This window comes from Anopheles marshallii, chromosome 3 (genome assembly GCF_943734725.1).
Source record: "Anopheles marshallii chromosome 3, idAnoMarsDA_429_01, whole genome shotgun sequence".
NCBI lineage: Eukaryota > Metazoa > Arthropoda > Insecta > Diptera > Culicidae > Anopheles > Anopheles marshallii.
The window spans coordinates 31460904-31478120 of record NC_071327.1 but is presented as its reverse complement, the minus strand read 5'-3'; the positions used below and the strand labels follow the sequence as shown (position 1 = coordinate 31478120).

The 17217-nt window shown below is 44.9% G+C and overlaps 3 protein-coding genes across 3 annotated transcripts; 1 reads left to right on the top strand and 2 right to left on the bottom strand.

The window, feature by feature from the left end:
* Positions 1-564: 564 nt before the first annotated feature.
* LOC128715050 (uncharacterized) lies at positions 565-1439 on the bottom strand. Its single transcript, XM_053809932.1, has 3 exons — positions 1250-1439; positions 1117-1131; positions 565-998 (listed from the first exon to the last, which is right to left on the bottom strand). Exons 1-3 carry the CDS (start codon positions 1437-1439, stop codon positions 565-567), a joined length of 639 nt encoding a protein of 212 aa, XP_053665907.1.
* A 4455-nt stretch (positions 1440-5894) lies between these two features.
* LOC128711347 (uncharacterized) lies at positions 5895-16206 on the top strand. The gene is made up of 7 exons (XM_053806216.1): positions 5895-5973; positions 12726-12788; positions 12862-13000; positions 13068-14442; positions 14912-15798; positions 15883-16004; positions 16072-16206. The coding sequence occupies exons 1-7, from the start codon at positions 5895-5897 to the stop codon at positions 16203-16205; spliced, it is 2799 nt and encodes a 932-aa protein (XP_053662191.1). The 3' UTR covers position 16206.
* Positions 10960-11602, bottom strand: LOC128711349 (general odorant-binding protein 56a-like). The gene is made up of 3 exons (XM_053806217.1): positions 11549-11602; positions 11246-11386; positions 10960-11175 (listed from the first exon to the last, which is right to left on the bottom strand). The coding sequence occupies exons 1-3, from the start codon at positions 11600-11602 to the stop codon at positions 10960-10962; spliced, it is 411 nt and encodes a 136-aa protein (XP_053662192.1).
* Positions 16207-17217: the final 1011 nt, after the last annotated feature.

The following is a 17217-nucleotide window of genomic DNA, read 5'->3' as shown; positions in this document are numbered from 1 at the left end:
ACAGTACGATTACATAGAGATGATAATCTATGCTAAATCATTTCCTCTGCGTAATATCTAATATAAGGCATGGCCTTCACATAAATCCTAAAACCTACTTTCTTTTCCATAACGCTACACGAACATTCACACACACGCAAACATACACACACAACAAGCTATTGCATCAAACGGGCCAAAATCGTGGAACATGGAAGAGAAGTTACACTTAACGAAATTCACAGCTAGACTAGCAACTCTACCTTAGCAAAGATTGGGTAGAATTGTGAAGAAAGTGATAAAAACAGGACTTGATTCTTTAGAGATTCTAGTGTAGTACGTTGGCTGCCTGACCTTAACGAACCTCGTGCTGCTAAGAGCCCGTTGTCTTCGCACACATAAACTGCGCCTAAAAGTATGCAAAATATTGCATTCATGATGAGACTTTTTCTGTGTTTCGATTAGAGCACATTTGATGATCTAATCGAGAGATAAAAAAGCCCACGGCATACCTGCACGCCTGCACACATAAGTGTGACAGCAAAACATGAGTGGTGGTGGTCGATTCTGCTACGAAAACCACCCTTAAAACTTCGGCATCGGATTGTTGCTGGTTGGCGTCACGTTACAGGCCGCATTGTCGTACGAGTAGCTTTCGGTCGAATCCTCCGCCGGATGGCGATGGCTGATCGAGGTCGTACCGGTCTGTACCGAGTTGTCTGCGTCCGTTTCTGGATAGATGCTAACCGTGGTCGATGTTTGCCTCGCTACGTTTGCACCATTCTTCGGCGCCACCTTGGGGCTTTTGGTGTTGGGATTCTCGTGCGTGTAGCCGACGGGGGTGGTGTTTTTGTTTTGTGGCCGCCAACAAACTTTTTCTTTTATGTTGGGGTAGTACTTGCGTATCAACAGTGTGATAGCGACACCGAGACAACATACAAGCAGTATACCAAGCACCCAAAGTATCGTACTCGCGATTGATAAATTCTGCTTCAGGGTAGAGATATCTTGGCCGTACGCTAAACACATAAAACGGGAAAGTTTCAATATGAAAAGGTGCAATCAGTACCAACAACTTGTTTGCACCCCACCAACACCACGGTGACGGTGCGTCATCGAACCGACACAACTACTTACACTTGAACAGGAAATCTGTGATGATGTTGTGGAGAAGACGCAGATAAAATTGCGAGAAGAAATAGACACAGAGCAAAGGAAATCTTATTAGAAATTGAAGCCCTTTACCTTGATGATTACTTTCACGTCTTACTTTGGCACTTGTGGAAGCAAGAGTACTCGTCTTTGTCACACAGCAGGCTACAGTTAATGCAGGTATTGCTATTCTCGTCACAGTACTCATACCGATCGCACGCACGCACGCACCCAAAGGCGGAAGGTAGGGACCAAGCGGCCAATATTAGCACGGGCAGCATGATTCGTGTTGTGCAACGGGTTGCCATCTCTTAAACGTACACTAAACACACTGGCGTTAAAGGGCGCACTGATCTTCTAGCACGATACGCACAAACACCCGAAAATTGTGCGTGATAGAATGACTCATTCGCACACGTTGCGCCGAGTTAGAGGGACCAGATGCGCGCACGACGATTGAAGACCGTATACCGCGGCTTGCCAACTTGCCAAAGGCTTTCTCACTGGGCTCGTTTTTTTTAACAACCTCTCACCCTTCAATCGCTCCGTCTCGGTGAGGCTGTTCCACTGCTCCGTCTATAGCTGACTGTCTGTTAGCTGGAATGGAATTCACGCAGACAGCAACCGATCCGTTGCGTGTACGCTTGTGCTCGTGTACCATTGTAGTTTGGATGGAACAATGTGTAGGTGCTGGCACGAGCGTACAGGTGTGCCATCGTATAAAGCAAGCAAGCTTTTATCTTTGATAGGTGCGCAGCAACGTGCATGACGATGCTGTGTCGAGACGAGAAGCATTGATTTTATAGCATGACAAGTTATGGATAAAAATTATTTCCAATGGTAAGTTTGTTTGGGATAAATATTGTTTCAAGTTCACATTCGATTAACTTTGTAGAAGCTACTAAAGCAAGGAAAATCCATTTGAATACAGTCAAAATAAGCAACACTTTAAAATTCTGTTAAATCTTATCTTCCCTTCGCAGCCATAAAATTGTAAAATTATAGCAACACAACATTTTCTACACACACGCACACCGATGCAATGTGGTTGAAAGCTTTCGCCATTCAAGAACGGCAATGCTCGGTTCCACCGTTGGCAAGGGTGCCTAAGTTTGTTTTTATCCCCCGACGAAGGTAGAGCTGCGGCGTCATCCGGTAGAAAAACTCGCGGTCGTGGGAGAATTATGTGGCAAAACGCGACGGTGTACAAAACATTTCGCTGGAAATTGTCTGTTTGTGGGGTAGATGGTTGATGTGTGTGCACGTTGGTGAAATAAACCATTGGTAACAAGGTTTGGAAGTGATCAATTCTTGGGCTACACAATGCAGTGACGTGTGTGTGAGAGAATTTTGTAATAGAGGCACACTAATCGTTCCTTTAATGTAAAGTGTCTAACGTAAAAGCCTCATAAAAGGTGACACTCGATCGGTGTGTGCGCGAACAAACAAAAAGAAAAAGAGATCAAATTTCATCTTCGATCCGCAGGCAACGTCCGAAAGAAATTCCGTTACATAGTGTCCTGCGAAAAAAACGTCCACACACACCGTAAAACAGAGCAAGCAAGCGATACACCCCGGTAGACCTGCTTGTGTGGACCGAAAGCGAAGAAAAAGCTCTCCGCTACTGCAAGCAACGAACCCCTCGCACTATTAGAGCAGGTAATAATAGGAGAGAGAAAGAGAGAGGGGGTGAATGGGCACAGAATGAAACAAAACAACATAAAAAAATACAACAACATTCCAACGAGATGTGGCTTCGCGGATGAGAGGATGGGAAAAGTCAGTCATGTGTACACCCTGACGTCGACGGTGGTGTTTGTCGCTAATAGTTATAGCAGATCAAGATCGAAGCAGCACACTACATATTACGCATGTGTGTGGCGATCTAGCTTTCAGCGCATTGCGTCTCCAAGAAGAATGTGACCTTTCTTGGGAGTATGCTTGACCTGCTACAAAAAAGGGGAGGGTAGAAGGAGAACCTACATAATAGTGTGATGGAAACCCAACACAAAGAGAAACCGTTTCACTTTTTCTGTTACTTGCCCGGGCTGAACAAAAGGGACTGGAAACGCTCGTTTGTATCTGTGCGCTTGCCTATTCCCGGCATGGATAAACGAGCGTGATGATCGTGTAGGGGCTGTTACACGCTATGATCAGCTAATCTGCTGCTCTAGCCTGCTAGAAGGTTAAGGTGATTCCCGTTCCCCTTGTTTGGATGTAAATTCCAAACGTGTGGAATGTGGACGAGGTTTCTTAGTGCCTTATTTGCGTACCAGAAAAAAATGTTAAACAATATTACTCATGTTTGTTGGTTTGGGGTGATGTTTTTTTCATGCTTTCCTTTCTCCACACCACACTCGGCCATTGTACAAATACTGACCGCTTGCTTTAGCAACATCTATTAGATGAGGTAACACTGTCACGAAATGTTTACCAAACGAGTGCAAGGTTTGTTCTCTACGTACACCACCTGCTTCAACCCTGTAGAACGCTACAGTGGATCGTGCCGTTGCTCTACCAGCAGAATGGAGAGGATAACAACGTGGATCCATCGTGGATCAGCAGGAGAATAATTGGTCTGGGCAAGCGGAAGGAGATGAGTTGTGGATGTGTGTTGCCTCGGTATCATTACTGGTGTTAAGGTACCGACGATCATTCGGCTCAAGGAAGAAGTCGAGGTCATTTGCAGGAAGTCAATAATTATTGAGCCTTTTTACACATCTGCCAATTGTCCGGCGGGTTGTGGATGTTTCAAATGAGTAGAGATAAATGATATGTTTTAAAAGGGTGTTTTGTGGTGATGTCTGCTCTTTGCAGTACGGCGTTGCACACATACGCACGATGGTAGCACGAGTATGTAAATAAATATTTGAAGTTGTGTTTCATTCATCAATATTTTATACAATTCCGTCGATAAATTTTCATGTTTGTATTTCACATGTTTCTTTTTTTCATTTCACATATATATTTTTTCATTCTTATACTAAATCTGATGCTGATCATCTTCCTTTGATGTATATATGAACTTGTCGGGATAATAAGTATTTTATATCGAATTCATTTGCATTATGTTAATTTTATATAATCGTTCATGCCTAAATTGTTGAACAATGTAAAATATCAACCGTGTGCGTGCAGCTTTAGCGGTTCGAGCTCTGCCTCTCTCACAGTGATCTGCATAAAACATTCACCCATTTGGTTTAATGGGAGAAGTTGGTAGTTCATAATATTTCGCTTTTAATTCTATTTTAGTTTGAACGACTACATTTGCCAATGAGGGTTACTTTGGAAGCCGTTTGAACTTTTAAAACCCATAATTAATAACTAATAATAAAATAACTAAGGGTATAATTTTTGTTTATCTTGCTTTTATCCTATTAAAGCTAAGCGAATAAAATTTTCAAAGCTAAGCCCGGTGAAAATAATTATTTACCACAGCTCAATATACACAACGCATTTAGCCTGTTGGAATAATCCTATACTGTTCCTCCTTTCTTGTCCGTTACTGTATATTTCAGCACACAGCGAGAGCGTGTCAAAATTCTCTCTTCCAGTCTCGCTCTCGCTTTCGGGTAGAAAACAGCAAGCTGTGCAGGAGCGTCGAACAAGTCGATTCTCTTCCAACCGCTCGTACCAAGCGGACGTGTGTGCGTAGTGCGTGCGTCGGTCGATTGTTTTGTTTTGGTGGCCCTTTTTGGGGTGGAATAAAAGGTTAATTAAAACAATTCCTGCTTGCAGCATATTGTTAAAAGTTTCATCACTCTATTGTGCATCGTGCCAGTTCTCGTTTCGCTGATTTTATCCACCAAAGGGTGGCACTTTCACTCCGAATGATTATTGCCCAGCCTGCTGTGTGTAGGGTTGTGAGCGGTGTGTTGTTCTGTTTGCTGCAGTTGCTGTCACACTATTGAGGTTGTGTTAATTGATCCGTTTCGAGTGTTTTGCGTAGCAATACGCAACAAAAGCGAATAACAATTGTGAACCGGTGGTGTATCGAATAGGTGTTTTTTGCGAGCTTGCAGTGAAATTTCATCATTCAAGGGAGCAGTCGGACAGGCAAGACCAGTCTGCAACAGTGTGTCCAACATTAGACGCCGTTGCCGACCGTTTTGTTTTGGAAGGGTACGGGACGGCGTTTCTGTTTATAGCTTTGCTGCAATTACCGGTCCCGGAAACGGTCGATTTCCAACGAGGCCAACGAGCTAACAGCAAAAACATACATTCAGAGAAGGTGTGTCATTCGGTTCTCGATTCTCGACCACTCCGTTCCCCACGGCGTGTGTAAACATGCCGCATCGAGGTTCCACGGCACCGCCGTTGTGTCCCCACAACATCCATCATGAAACTCCATTCTCGCTACTGATGTTGCATGCTTAATGTGCTTCTCTTTCTTCTCTTACTTGTCTTACTGTTTCCTGCCGCCCCAGCTCCAGCTTGCCTTGTAACGTGATCCCCGGAATGTCACCATCCAAAGTTTGTCGACCAAAACCTTTCACCTAGGCTCTTGCTGTGTGTTGTGGGGCTCGGATAAACAACGGAGAAAATGAAGAACGGTGAACAGAACGCACACTGGTCCCAATTTTTGGTAGCAACTTATTAGCGACGTTTCGCGAAAGAGCGCGTGTATTCAGAACGGCAGGAGGAAACTCTATACAAAGAGGCACACCAACAGCCTATCTTATTGCCCGGCAAAGAACAGCTGTCACAGGCAAAATAACGCAACAAGTTAGGCGCCGGAAAGTAGAACACATCCTCCTGTAGCGATGGCCCATTTTTCCCTCACCGAAATGCCGGACTTGAAGGTGACGGATACGTTCCCGAAGAGTGGCCGTGTAACGGAAGGTAAGTTGACTTCCAAAAACTGCACGTCTTGTCCTTATTATCACCTGCACCTCCAAGTGATTGGAAAACTTTAAAAAAAAAGTGGGCAAATGGAGTTTTCAGCTAAATCTGATAACGAAAGAGTCACACATTTGTGTGGTGGCGGTGGTGTTCATAAAACTCCAACAACGCCTCCTCTTCTTACGCCACCCCTCTCTATATCACTCTGACTCATCTTTTTACCTTCCTACATACTCTCTAAATGCTAAAAGTCATCGGTCTTAGGAAGGCTCCACGTTGTGTGTGTCTTGAGTGATTAAGCTCTCTTCGTAGTCAAATATTCCCCCGCGTTCTCTGCGTGCACTCGATTTAGTTCGGATTTGATCGCGTAACAAGCAGTGCTGATCGTAAGCGCGCATGCAGGTACACTAAACGGTCGACAACTACTAGACCGTTAAAACCCGATTAGGTTTTAGGCAATGTGCATTCTTATCAATCTGCTTCGTAGAGCGGATAAGCGATTACTATTCACTTTTTTGTACAGTCTCAGTTATTGAAGATGTTTTTTACCGATACCAGTTGATTAGACAATGATACCATAAAACGCTAAGCTGGCAGTTAGACATGAATTTCGCCGAAAAAGGTGGCACTCTTTCTTGGGATTTAAAAATGAGCAGCAATTAAACATTACACCCGTACTATAGTTGATGTCACTTTTGTTTCGCCGTTGCGTGCAGAAGAGGTTGGTGAATGGCTTTCACCCTACTCGCCACACCCCCTTCTGATGCCCTCACCACCAGGGTGGCGGGTCAACGGTGCTGTCGACCTGCGCTTGAGGAACATGAACAGTACGACGAAGATCTGGATCAGTCAATCATCTGCACCAAGCAGCCAGCAGCAGCGGCACAGTGTGTGGTTCCTCATTCCCACATGATGCTGCTGATTTTTAATTCAATTCAGTTCGGAGCAGACTTTTAATTGGACACAATTTGTTGTCCACCACCGGTGGTTGGAGGAGATATCCACCATTCAGCGGTACCGTGTCTGGGGGTTGCTGTTTTTTTTTTTGTTTCTGTTGTGCTGATCGGATTGGAATTGGAGCAACATTACCAACGCTTTGATTATGCTATAGAGTCGTTGCTCAAATACAGTATTTCCCACCGATTGTTTGGTAATGGTTGCGGAGAACAAATCATGCTCCGATAACTCGAACCCCGATGAGAACCATGTCTTTGATTGTGGCGGTCCTGTGTTTGCTTACTTTGACGGGTGCTAGCAATGAGTTGCGGCCGCGCAGTGATAAGAACGCGACCGAACATAAGTAAAAGGGCCCGGGTTTTGCCTTCTTCCAGCACTAGAAGCATTGATGTGTTGATTGGTAGGACCAACACAACACGTTTCATGTTTGGCCAGCTGGGATGTGGCGGGAATGAAAGGGAAGAGATTTATTGAAGGAAAATGCATCGCATTGTAAATTGAGAACTGTGAAAAGGTAAATGTTTGTCTTGCGTTGCATGTTGCGTGCCACGTGTTGTCGATGTCGTCTAGACCATGTCACCAGGAAAGGCAGAAGAGATGAATGTATTTTAAACTGCTCGTTATGTGGCGTAACCTAACGAACCATTACTCCCGACCAGATATTCCAAATCGTTCTTGAATGAATGTTACTTCAGATGGTTGCTAGGGGATTAGTTCACATTTAGAACTAAAAGCGGCAACAAATCTTTTCTTTTTTCCAGTGTCTAAAGCAATAACATGGAGGGAAAGAACAAAGCATTTTGAACGAAACCTCTCTTTAAATGGTACTTGCATCCCTCGATATTCAACCAGTTAGTAATGCGTATCTGTTTTCCACATGTTTGGACAAAAAAATATAAGAAATGCACACGGTTAGTTCAAGAGCATCCACTCGATCGTGTAAAGCGGCCCGATGGCAATGAACTCTTTCTTTCATCATTTCACCGATGCACCGTGCGTCAAGAGTCGTTCTCCAGTCGGTAGCATTAGGAAGTAATATTTTTAGCCCCCGTGCACTGATGAACCGAAACCGAATGAGAAGCGACGGCGAAGGGCTATATACCATCCATCGTGTCAGTTTGGTCGTTCATCATCATCATCATCATCCAACATTTTGAGACGGGGACGGCGGTGGTGGCGGCCTATTTTGAGACGCGATCGTGTGAAGCACACCGCAGCAACGCTACGAACGGAAGAAACGGGATTTATTTTGGGGTCGTGTTTTGTTGTGATATACCTTCGCCGGGTGAATGGGAAATGTGTCTTGTCGTTTGAGCCCCTTTAGGTGGAATAAATCCGATGGATGAAGATTATGATTGGATTGGCCGCTGCCGACGTAAAGACGCACCGAAACGGGCAGTGCATTTAGAGCTAATATTCCCAGCGCACGAGGCACGGGGCAACGTGCCATTCGAATCGGTGGCGGAAGATTTTTGGAACCGTTCGGTTTCGTTGCGTTTTCTTTGTTAAGTGATCATCGCGGAAAATCGCACTCGTACCAACGGTTTTCACCACTTAGCATAAGAGACCTTTGTGCGGTTGGCGGGTTGTGTTTTTTTTTACTCTCTTTTACCTTTTTGTGCCATTGTTTCCGTTGGTGTGGTTGGATCGGGGAAGCAATTTCATGCCCCTTATTACGCTCGTAATCTTTGTTGCTTCCTTTCTTAAAATGGATCGTTTTGGAAACAAAACAACAACGGCAGCAACAAAAAAAACGGTTTGATAATAATTATCCAGCGTGGTTGTGTGAAGGTGTTACACTTTCACCTGCCCTGGTGGCATTTACTTTTACTTTCGTCACTGCGGTCTTGCGTATACACCCGCAAACTTCGAAAATCCCACACGGTCGGGCCATTCCGTTTCAATCCGTGCGTACATTCAAATGCACCACCGTCAAGACGATCAATCATCATCCTCGCAAGGGAAAATGCGACTAGACGCCACTGCACCCGGTGGGCATCGGTTTTCTCCTTTGCCAACATTTACATCCACCACTCGACAGCATTTAGCAGTATGCCTGAGATTAGCTTATCATTGTGGTATAATTTCCTTCCACCTGCTGTATATGGTGTGTGTTTTTTTTTTATTCAATTTGGCAAACAATTTTTCTCCAGCACTGCGTCACCAGTTTCAGCTGGGGTTGCAAACGTTTCGCCGCTTAGTTGCATTTTCATATTTTGAGAAAATTCCCTCGCGGCAGCAGCGTTACCGACGGCGGTGCAATGACCGGCCCCGGGGACCGTTGCCAACCTAAGCGAAACCCTCGATCGTGCGGCTGGAAAATGGGTGGAAATACGGTTGATTGGAATGCTGCACGGATTTCAAATACTTGAAGCGTGCGAAAGAGAAAGAAAGAGAGAGAGAGAGAGAGAGAGAGAGTGAGAGAAGAAAAGCGTGGGTTAAATGGAAAGTAACGATAGGAGAAAATAAAATAAAATATCGAAAATGATTGACGAAAGAATAGGACGCTCGAATTTGCTTCCGTTCAAATTATATTCCAACGCCTGAAAACAGGCAATCTTTTCATTATTTAATTGCAATGTGTAAAGTGTGTCACTGTAAAATGTTAATGTTTTAGCATTCAAAAAGTGATTCAACAGCAGAATGATTTATCATGCGGATTGCATGCATCCTTTTATGTTTGAGAATTGCTCCTTGAAGTATGCAATCAGACTAACACATGTGCCTAATAACGACTGCCATTAGACAACGGGACGGTTCGGTAGTGCTAAAAATGGAAGACCTAGTCCTCTTGAGGTTGTTGTGCCGATGAAAATTCTGACTGTCAATGGTAACTTTTGAACCATCCCACTAGCCCATACGAGTGCATTACAATATGGTCTCTATTTTTCCCGTTACGTCCATGGAAGAAAATACTTTCATTTCATTCAAAAATAAACCCGTTCCATGACCGGGCTGAAACGAGCAATGCTCGCGCACGCGCACACCAACACACAAATGATGTGCCGTGATGTTCGCGGATTCGCATCTCGCGAATCTCGCAGGTTTCATCTGCTGTGCCGTATATATTTCTCCCTGTTTGCTCTCTACATGTATTGCTCGAGAGAGAAAGAGAGGGTTCTGCTGTTGTTGAGGAGCCTGTTGAGCCTTATTTCCGTCCCCTCATCGGTTACAGCATATTCCCGCGCCGGATACAGGACGGGTTTAACCTGTTGCATTCGTGTGGCTGGATTCGTTCGTGGTGGATTTATAATCATGTGGGCCGTAGGCGAGTATTAAATATCGCGATGTAATACTGCGTTAGAAAGTAAAAATCATACACACATGTTTTACGTGTTGCGTAGGGAATGATACTCGGGTGGCTGTTAAGAAGGGGCAAATCCATGGATTCCCGTACAGTGGGTATGTAGATGCAGAAGCTTTAGCTCAACATGTTTTCAGTGGAATAAGAAAAGAGTAGCCAACCGACATAGCTATTTTTCAAATGTTCCTGTCGCATATACCGGATACATCTGCTGATAAGAAGTCGCTCAAGAACCGAACTACAGCGAAATAGGAGTTGATGTGTACGATCGAGATTCGTACGATGTGTTATGATGTATAGTTAAAGCATTGGTAAAACAAGTTTCTGGCTACAATCAGTACCTGTAATAAGTGGTAGATGTAATGTCTTAATGTATGCCATAAATCTTGTTCTTCGGGATGTTCTCGCCAAACGGATGCATTAATTGAATTGCCACGTTTAACAACTTGTTGTGTTCTTAAAAGGGACTACTACCTTTGGCTGGAAACCAAATACTACTGGGTAGCTTTAGACAGGAGAATCTTCACTCGCAAACTACACGTAGCAGTAAGCAGCTCTTTGTCATCAAGTGAAACAAGGGCATTAAACTTACAGCATGAATATCTTTTTTTTTTTTCAAATATGCAAACACTTTATACTCAACAACAGCTCGGGGATGACGTATGTCGATGATGGTGTGATGTAACAAAACCGAACTCAACCAACAGCAGACCGTTCCGTCAGGCTCAGGCAAAGATAGATTTGTTCCTGTTGTAGCACTGGTACAAGCTGAACGCCTTATCACACTTACTGTCACCGTCGTTCTTTTCGCACACATCGGCAAACGTTGTCGCCTTCTCGACGGGATTACCCTTCGACAGTTTGGCGATCAACAAGCCCCGGTTGGCCACACCGTTCTCGTCCGTGAAACCCACCTTAGCGAATATACACTGGATGGTACACTGCAGAAAATAGGGGGGAAACGTTCGATTAGCACAACAATACTTGCAAGCAATCATGTCTATATCTCACCTTTGACGTTTCGCTGTCCAGCGTTGGATCACCCAGGCGCATCTTGGTGGCAAAGTCCTCCGGCAGTTCACCACCCAGTTCCGCGTGACAGGCGTCGGCCAACGATTTGGCAATCTCGTGTTGCTCCTCCGTGAAGAATGCCTGCAAAACAGTAGAAAGTACTCGTCGGCACAGTATACTCGGTAACGCACGGCTCAATGCCAAGCCCGGTTTAAAATAAAATTCCAACGGAATACATGACTTTTCAAACGAGCTTTAACAATGTGCGAATGGAAAAAAACGATTGCCATCACTCGTTCTTACCAGCGTCGTTACAGCGCCCAGTAGCACCAGGAATACAATCTGCAGGTTCTGCATGATGATAAAGCTGTTTTGGCAAACTTTTCAACTTTGTCGAACGCGTCCAAACGACCGTAACACTGTCTTCGCCGAAATCGAACTCAGAAATGAGATGCTGCCGTCTGAAAGCGTTCGCCTTTTATATGCCTTAAGAATGCAAGCAGCTGCAGTAATGAATCCTCGCACCAGATGTGCATGATAAGAAACAAAACATGCGAGAAGGAAACGCATAAATCCATCTTGATTTATGTCGCTTTTTTGGGAGGCTCGCCATCCGGCGGCGACGATGTCCTCTTCAAGGCCATTGAGTTACCCTGATGGAAGAGACAGAGACGTAGAAAGAGAGAGAGAGAAAGAGGGGGGGGGGGGGAAGAGAGGGATCCAAGAGTGGGGTTCTTATTATGGTGTCGGACAATTTGTGGCCCGGGCAAGGATTTCGTTCTCGCTGCATTATTCTCTCGCCATAGTTACGCGGTCTCCGCGTTACATGCATGCTCTCGTGTATCATCTTCCCGCACAAGGTCAAGGTTGTCTACCTGGGCGAAGGAGAGCGATACCCGCCAATGCCAGACGAAAAGCGAGCAGAAGGCCAACATCTTTTGTTTTCTGTGCCATAATTTACCATCAAAAGCGTTGGTTGGTACTTCGCGTAGTAGGCGAGGCCGTGGCGCGGGAGGGAAAACAGAGGACAAATCGCTGCCATTATCCTTCGTCCAATCGGTGGAAGACGCATCCCCAAAAGCGCATCGGTTCTCTCTCGTGACCGATGGTCATAATCATCCGAGGCTCTCTGGGTATGTTGCGTTTCGCCATCGACCGATGCGCCTTCCCATCAGCTACAAGATGCAGCTCATGCTCAGAGATCCCGCACACACTGGTTGCAATTTGTAAAACAAATTAATGTTTTGTTATTCACGTACAGTGCCTTCACGCGCAATGTCACGTTTCGCTGGTTCGCTGGTGGATTCTTCTGGAGCTCCGCTTGTGCTCCATTATACTACGGTGGGAATTAACCGAAGGTTAACCGCAACGAGAAGAAAACAAATATTCGACATTAGCTTACAATGGTGTAGTTAAGGTATTACACTGATTACAATTGACCTTAACAGTTTCTTTTATTCGTATCTTCTTTACTACGCAGTTTGCAAAGAATGGCTGGTTCGGGAGGATGGTGCCTTAGCTTATCAACTACAGAATCAAGAGAGTAAGTTGTTGTTATAAATGAAATACGCGTTAGCATGAAATGTTTCATTGATTTTTTTTTGTTTACTTTACAGTTAGTGAACATTATAAAGGCAATAAACAGCGCAACCAAATCGTTCGCCAGGATTTTCCTACCGCCCTTTCGGAGCAGATCCGCGAAAAGGAGGATGCAGAGCGACAAGCTGCTCTCTACCATCAGATGATTAATGAGCAGTAAGTGATCCATCGCACCTGTTCGTTTTTCGCCTTCCTCGCTAACATTTCCCTATACACCTTACAGAGAAGAAATGGACGCAAAAGTAGCTCGAGATATTGCGGAGCAGCTGAACCGAGAGACTCAAGCAAAGCGACAGATGGAGCTACAGCGTGGAGAACTGTTGGCCCGTAAGATTCAGGAGCATGCTATCCTGGGTGACCGAAGACATCCTTCCGGCGGTGCTGGACATTCTGGGCGACAGCCCGTTCAGGATCAAAATCCATTTCCACTGCCACCGCGCACACATCCAAAGCCCAAGCAGGGAGCTTCAAACGGGGCTCAGGAGCTGCCGAATATCTCCAACTCGTCACACTTTATGGCACACTCCCCATCTCCCGTGACACAAAGCAATGAACCGGGACTGCATTATGCTTCGTTGGATTTGAATGCACCGAAACGACCACCACCGCAACCAGTATTCCAGAATGGTAGGGCACCTCCGTTAAGCCCTACTCACCATGTCGGAGGTTACCAGGAGCGTTCGGAAATATTTCCCCCTCCGGAACAACAGCATCCGGCAGCAAACTTCAATCAGTACTCGGACGACGAAGAACCCGCTGTTTCGAGTGGATCCGGCACAGGAGGAGCATATGCCAACATAAACCTTCACTCACACACACCGGAGAAGAAACAACCACCACCTCCAGCCGGTTTAGCGTACCGTCAATATGGCCGAACGAATCGTTCACCTACGGATAATGTGGACAGTATTCGTCCTTATAATATGCCGCTCTCAAATGATGACTTCCAGTATCAGTACCCTTTGCCACCGACGGTAAACAACATATCTGGTTCGTCTAGTAGAAACGGTGGGCATACGTCTGGAGTACCCCGCTATAGCCATAACAACATCGTACCGACTACAGAGGCTGACTATCAGAACAATACGAATTTCAATAAGATGTCACCGGAAAAGTACGTTACTCCGACATCAAGCCATGGGGCGGGAGTTGGTACAGAACCACCTTTCGAAGGTGTAGCCTACCCTCGACGCAGCGAAGCACCACCCTTGCAGCGAACCGTGAACCCGATCAATTACAACCTGTACGATGATGATGATATAGAGGAAGGATTGGCGAGTTCCAGCAGTGGAACTTACACCGCAACACCCCTTAATCAGCTTGGACTTCCTGTCGATGCTGCACCAGGGCCGAGCAGTAGGTATGCTAATGGAGGAGCTACACCGAAAGGTGTACTTCATCACCATCATCCGCATCCACAACATGGCAATGGGGCGATCTATCAGAATCAGCCACATTCATCGCATGCCTCACCGAGTCACTCGAAAAACAGCAGCTACGACAAAACGGATCGTATTCGCACGCTACAGGATCTAGGGTTACCGCCGGACGAGATACAGGAGATCGATATGCGGCTCGAGCAGGAGTTGCGTGATGCGGTAGGTTTTGATATATTTTTATTGCTGGTTGTATTGTTATTTTAAGAATAAAAGTATCATAACCTGTGGTTCGTCTGTCCCGAGCGAGTCTGCACTCTGGGATAACATGTCGAGTGTCTAATATCATGACTAGAGGCAGACTCGTTTGCGAAGGGCGATATCTACCAACGTATACAAGTTTTTATCAGTGTAGAATCGTCTGTGATGTGATAAGGGAGAATTTGGTAACCAATGTTATGATTAGTGTTTTATCTATAATTTGCTATTCGGCAATTTCATGCGCTATGTAGGGCTATTTCATAGATAACATAATCTACTTACGGTGCGAATTTTGCAGAAAAAATATGATGTGACCAACTGTCCAATGACCAAGTGTTATATTAGCGTGATAAACGTATCAGCATATTTTTGAAACGCACTTCAAAACTTCATCAGTAATATATTAATGGTGTTTGCCTTGTCTCGCTAGGAATTGGCACGAAAGCTGCAGGAAGAGGAAGGTGGCCAGGTGGATCAGGAATTTATCGACCGGAAGGTAGCGATGGAAGCACAAGATAAAGAGCTCGCTAAAATGCTACAGGAACGGGAACGTGCCAAAGCAAAGCGTGCCCGCGAGAAGGCGCGCCTTAAGAAGGAGCAACGGATGCAGCAACAGAAACAAGAACAACGTGCTGATGGCACTGTATCGGAGGAAGACCCAGCAGCGTTGGGTGAAAGCTCAGGAGATCCGTCAAACCATTCCCCACCGGGTACTGGTGATGATGATGCTGCTGCTATCGGTGATGCTTCCTACTCGAACCCGATCGATATGTTACAGCAACAGCAGCGACCACCAAAATTGATCTCCCCAACTGGATCTTCCTCTGGTGCGAGAGGATATTACAGACCAACTGTTCCCGTACCATCTGCGGAACACCCGCTGTACAATCATCGTACGCAGGGCAGCATATCGTCACACGGTTCTGGATCGGGCAGCGTCAACAACAGCCATCATCATCCCCAGCAAGCGAACCTACCGATTGGTGGTCCGATCAGTGATGAAAACTACTCGAATCCAGTTGATATGATCAAGCAGCAGAAACAGCAACAGCAACTGTTGTTTCAACAACAACAACTCCTACAGCAACAGCAGCAACAACGCGGCGGACCGAACCTGAAACTATCCGCCAACGTGCAACGGTTGGTGGAGAACGGTCGAAAGGAGGATGAAATTTATGTGCTGCCCGTTTCGCAAGAAGATCATCCGGCTGTTGATCTGCATCCATCGCAACGAACTCCCCCAAGGCCGTCAATGCAGCCGGTTCATGATGCACGTGGAGTAAACGGTGGTCGTCTGGTTTCATCGCCTGGTTCGAGGTAACATTTTGCATACAGTAGTGTAACAAACAAGAAACAATTACAAGAATTAACGATGAAATTTGAATTCTTCTCTCTTCAAAGAAATCAATATATAGATGATAATATTGCTGCAAAGATTGATCCAACGTTTGGTGGAACAGGAATGGGGCATTCACCAACCTCTACTGGTACCTCATCATCCGCCGCAAACACATCACAGCCGGGTATTTATCAATAACACTCCATACTCCACTCAATGCTGATGCCATTCGGTTTCCTTTACATTTGTAGACATCCTCGAATTCTCTGATCCCGGTTCCTCTAGTCCAGTACCGCCACCGTATATGCCGATACAGGGAACACGCCGTAACAACGCGACCGATGGAAAGAAGCGCAAACCAAAGGAACGATGCGCTCAACAATAGACGTTGTATCCCAGTTTTCCAATGGAATTGAAATAAATGTGTGAACAAATTCGCCACTGCCCCAGGAAAGCATGACATTTCGATCGCATTTAAAGCCCTTGGTGCTGTACTCAGGATCGATGGAAAGTGTGTGTGTGTTTTTTTAATATTATACACCACACCACTTTGTAATCCGTAAAAAGAAGCCGATTAGTGGTAAGAAAGTTGCTTAACATGTTTGTGCGAGTGCAAGGTGAGCACGATTGTGAATCTGGCTCATTATATTTATCAAATGTTAGGGTTTTGTCTTCAGATATATGCACCGCTATTCGGTGCTGTTCGGATGAGTGAAAGCGAGGGAGTTTTTTGTAATAAAATGAAAGCAAATGAATTTATATTTAAATCACATTTGGAACTTGTATTTGTGTTTGTGGATTTCAAGGATGGCTTATGATGACAGCTTTATCGAGACCTCACGTTCACGCTCGGAATGTATTTGTTTAAAATTCGACTGGAACGTAGGTTTGTACTATACACTGACGGCTGTTTCGGCTATTTGTATTCCAAATCACAGATTCTAAACTATTAAGCTATCCGAAATATAACAAAAAACGTTTATAGAAGAAAATATGTATACGAAAAGTCTATTTGGATATTAATTTACTATAGTTTTATGCAAAAACATTAAAAGAACTTAATCCTCTGCACATTATAAAAAAAACGTCGAAGAACATCGCTATAGCCAAGACAAACACCGCTAATCCTACATCACCGCACAGCGACATCTAGTGTAGACAAAAACAAACTATTAAAAGAAATGCAAAATCTGCGGTGTAACTGTGGCGTTTATTTTACTCATTATATGTTACTTTATTCACTCATTAGATTGTTTATTTTATTCATTACATGTAAAAAAATGCGGCGAAATCTAGTGTCCTAGGAGCCCTCGCATTGTATAAACCGCGAAAGCTATACCGTGTATTCACCTCGGCATCAATGACGTTTGGAAAGAGACGTCAATTTTTGATAAAAC

Excerpts from the sequence above, each read along its gene's own strand:
- LOC128715050 (XM_053809932.1), bottom strand. The coding sequence starts at position 1,439 with ATGGCAACCCGTTGCACAACACGAATCATGCTGCCCGTGCTAATATTG.
- LOC128711347 (XM_053806216.1), top strand. The coding sequence starts at position 5,895 with ATGGCCCATTTTTCCCTCACCGAAATGCCGGACTTGAAGGTGACGGAT. Across the intron at positions 12,789-12,861 it reads TCAACTACAGAATCAAGAGA|TTAGTGAACATTATAAAGGC; the intron begins GTAAGTTGTTGT and ends TTTACTTTACAG. Across the intron at positions 15,799-15,882 it reads GTTTCATCGCCTGGTTCGAG|AAATCAATATATAGATGATA; the intron begins GTAACATTTTGC and ends CTCTCTTCAAAG.
- LOC128711349 (XM_053806217.1), bottom strand. The coding sequence starts at position 11,602 with ATGCAGAACCTGCAGATTGTATTCCTGGTGCTACTGGGCGCTGTAACG. Across the intron at positions 11,387-11,548 it reads TGGGCGCTGTAACGACGCTG|GCATTCTTCACGGAGGAGCA; the intron begins GTAAGAACGAGT and ends ACTGTTTTGCAG. Across the intron at positions 11,176-11,245 it reads TGGACAGCGAAACGTCAAAG|TGTACCATCCAGTGTATATT; the intron begins GTGAGATATAGA and ends TATTTTCTGCAG.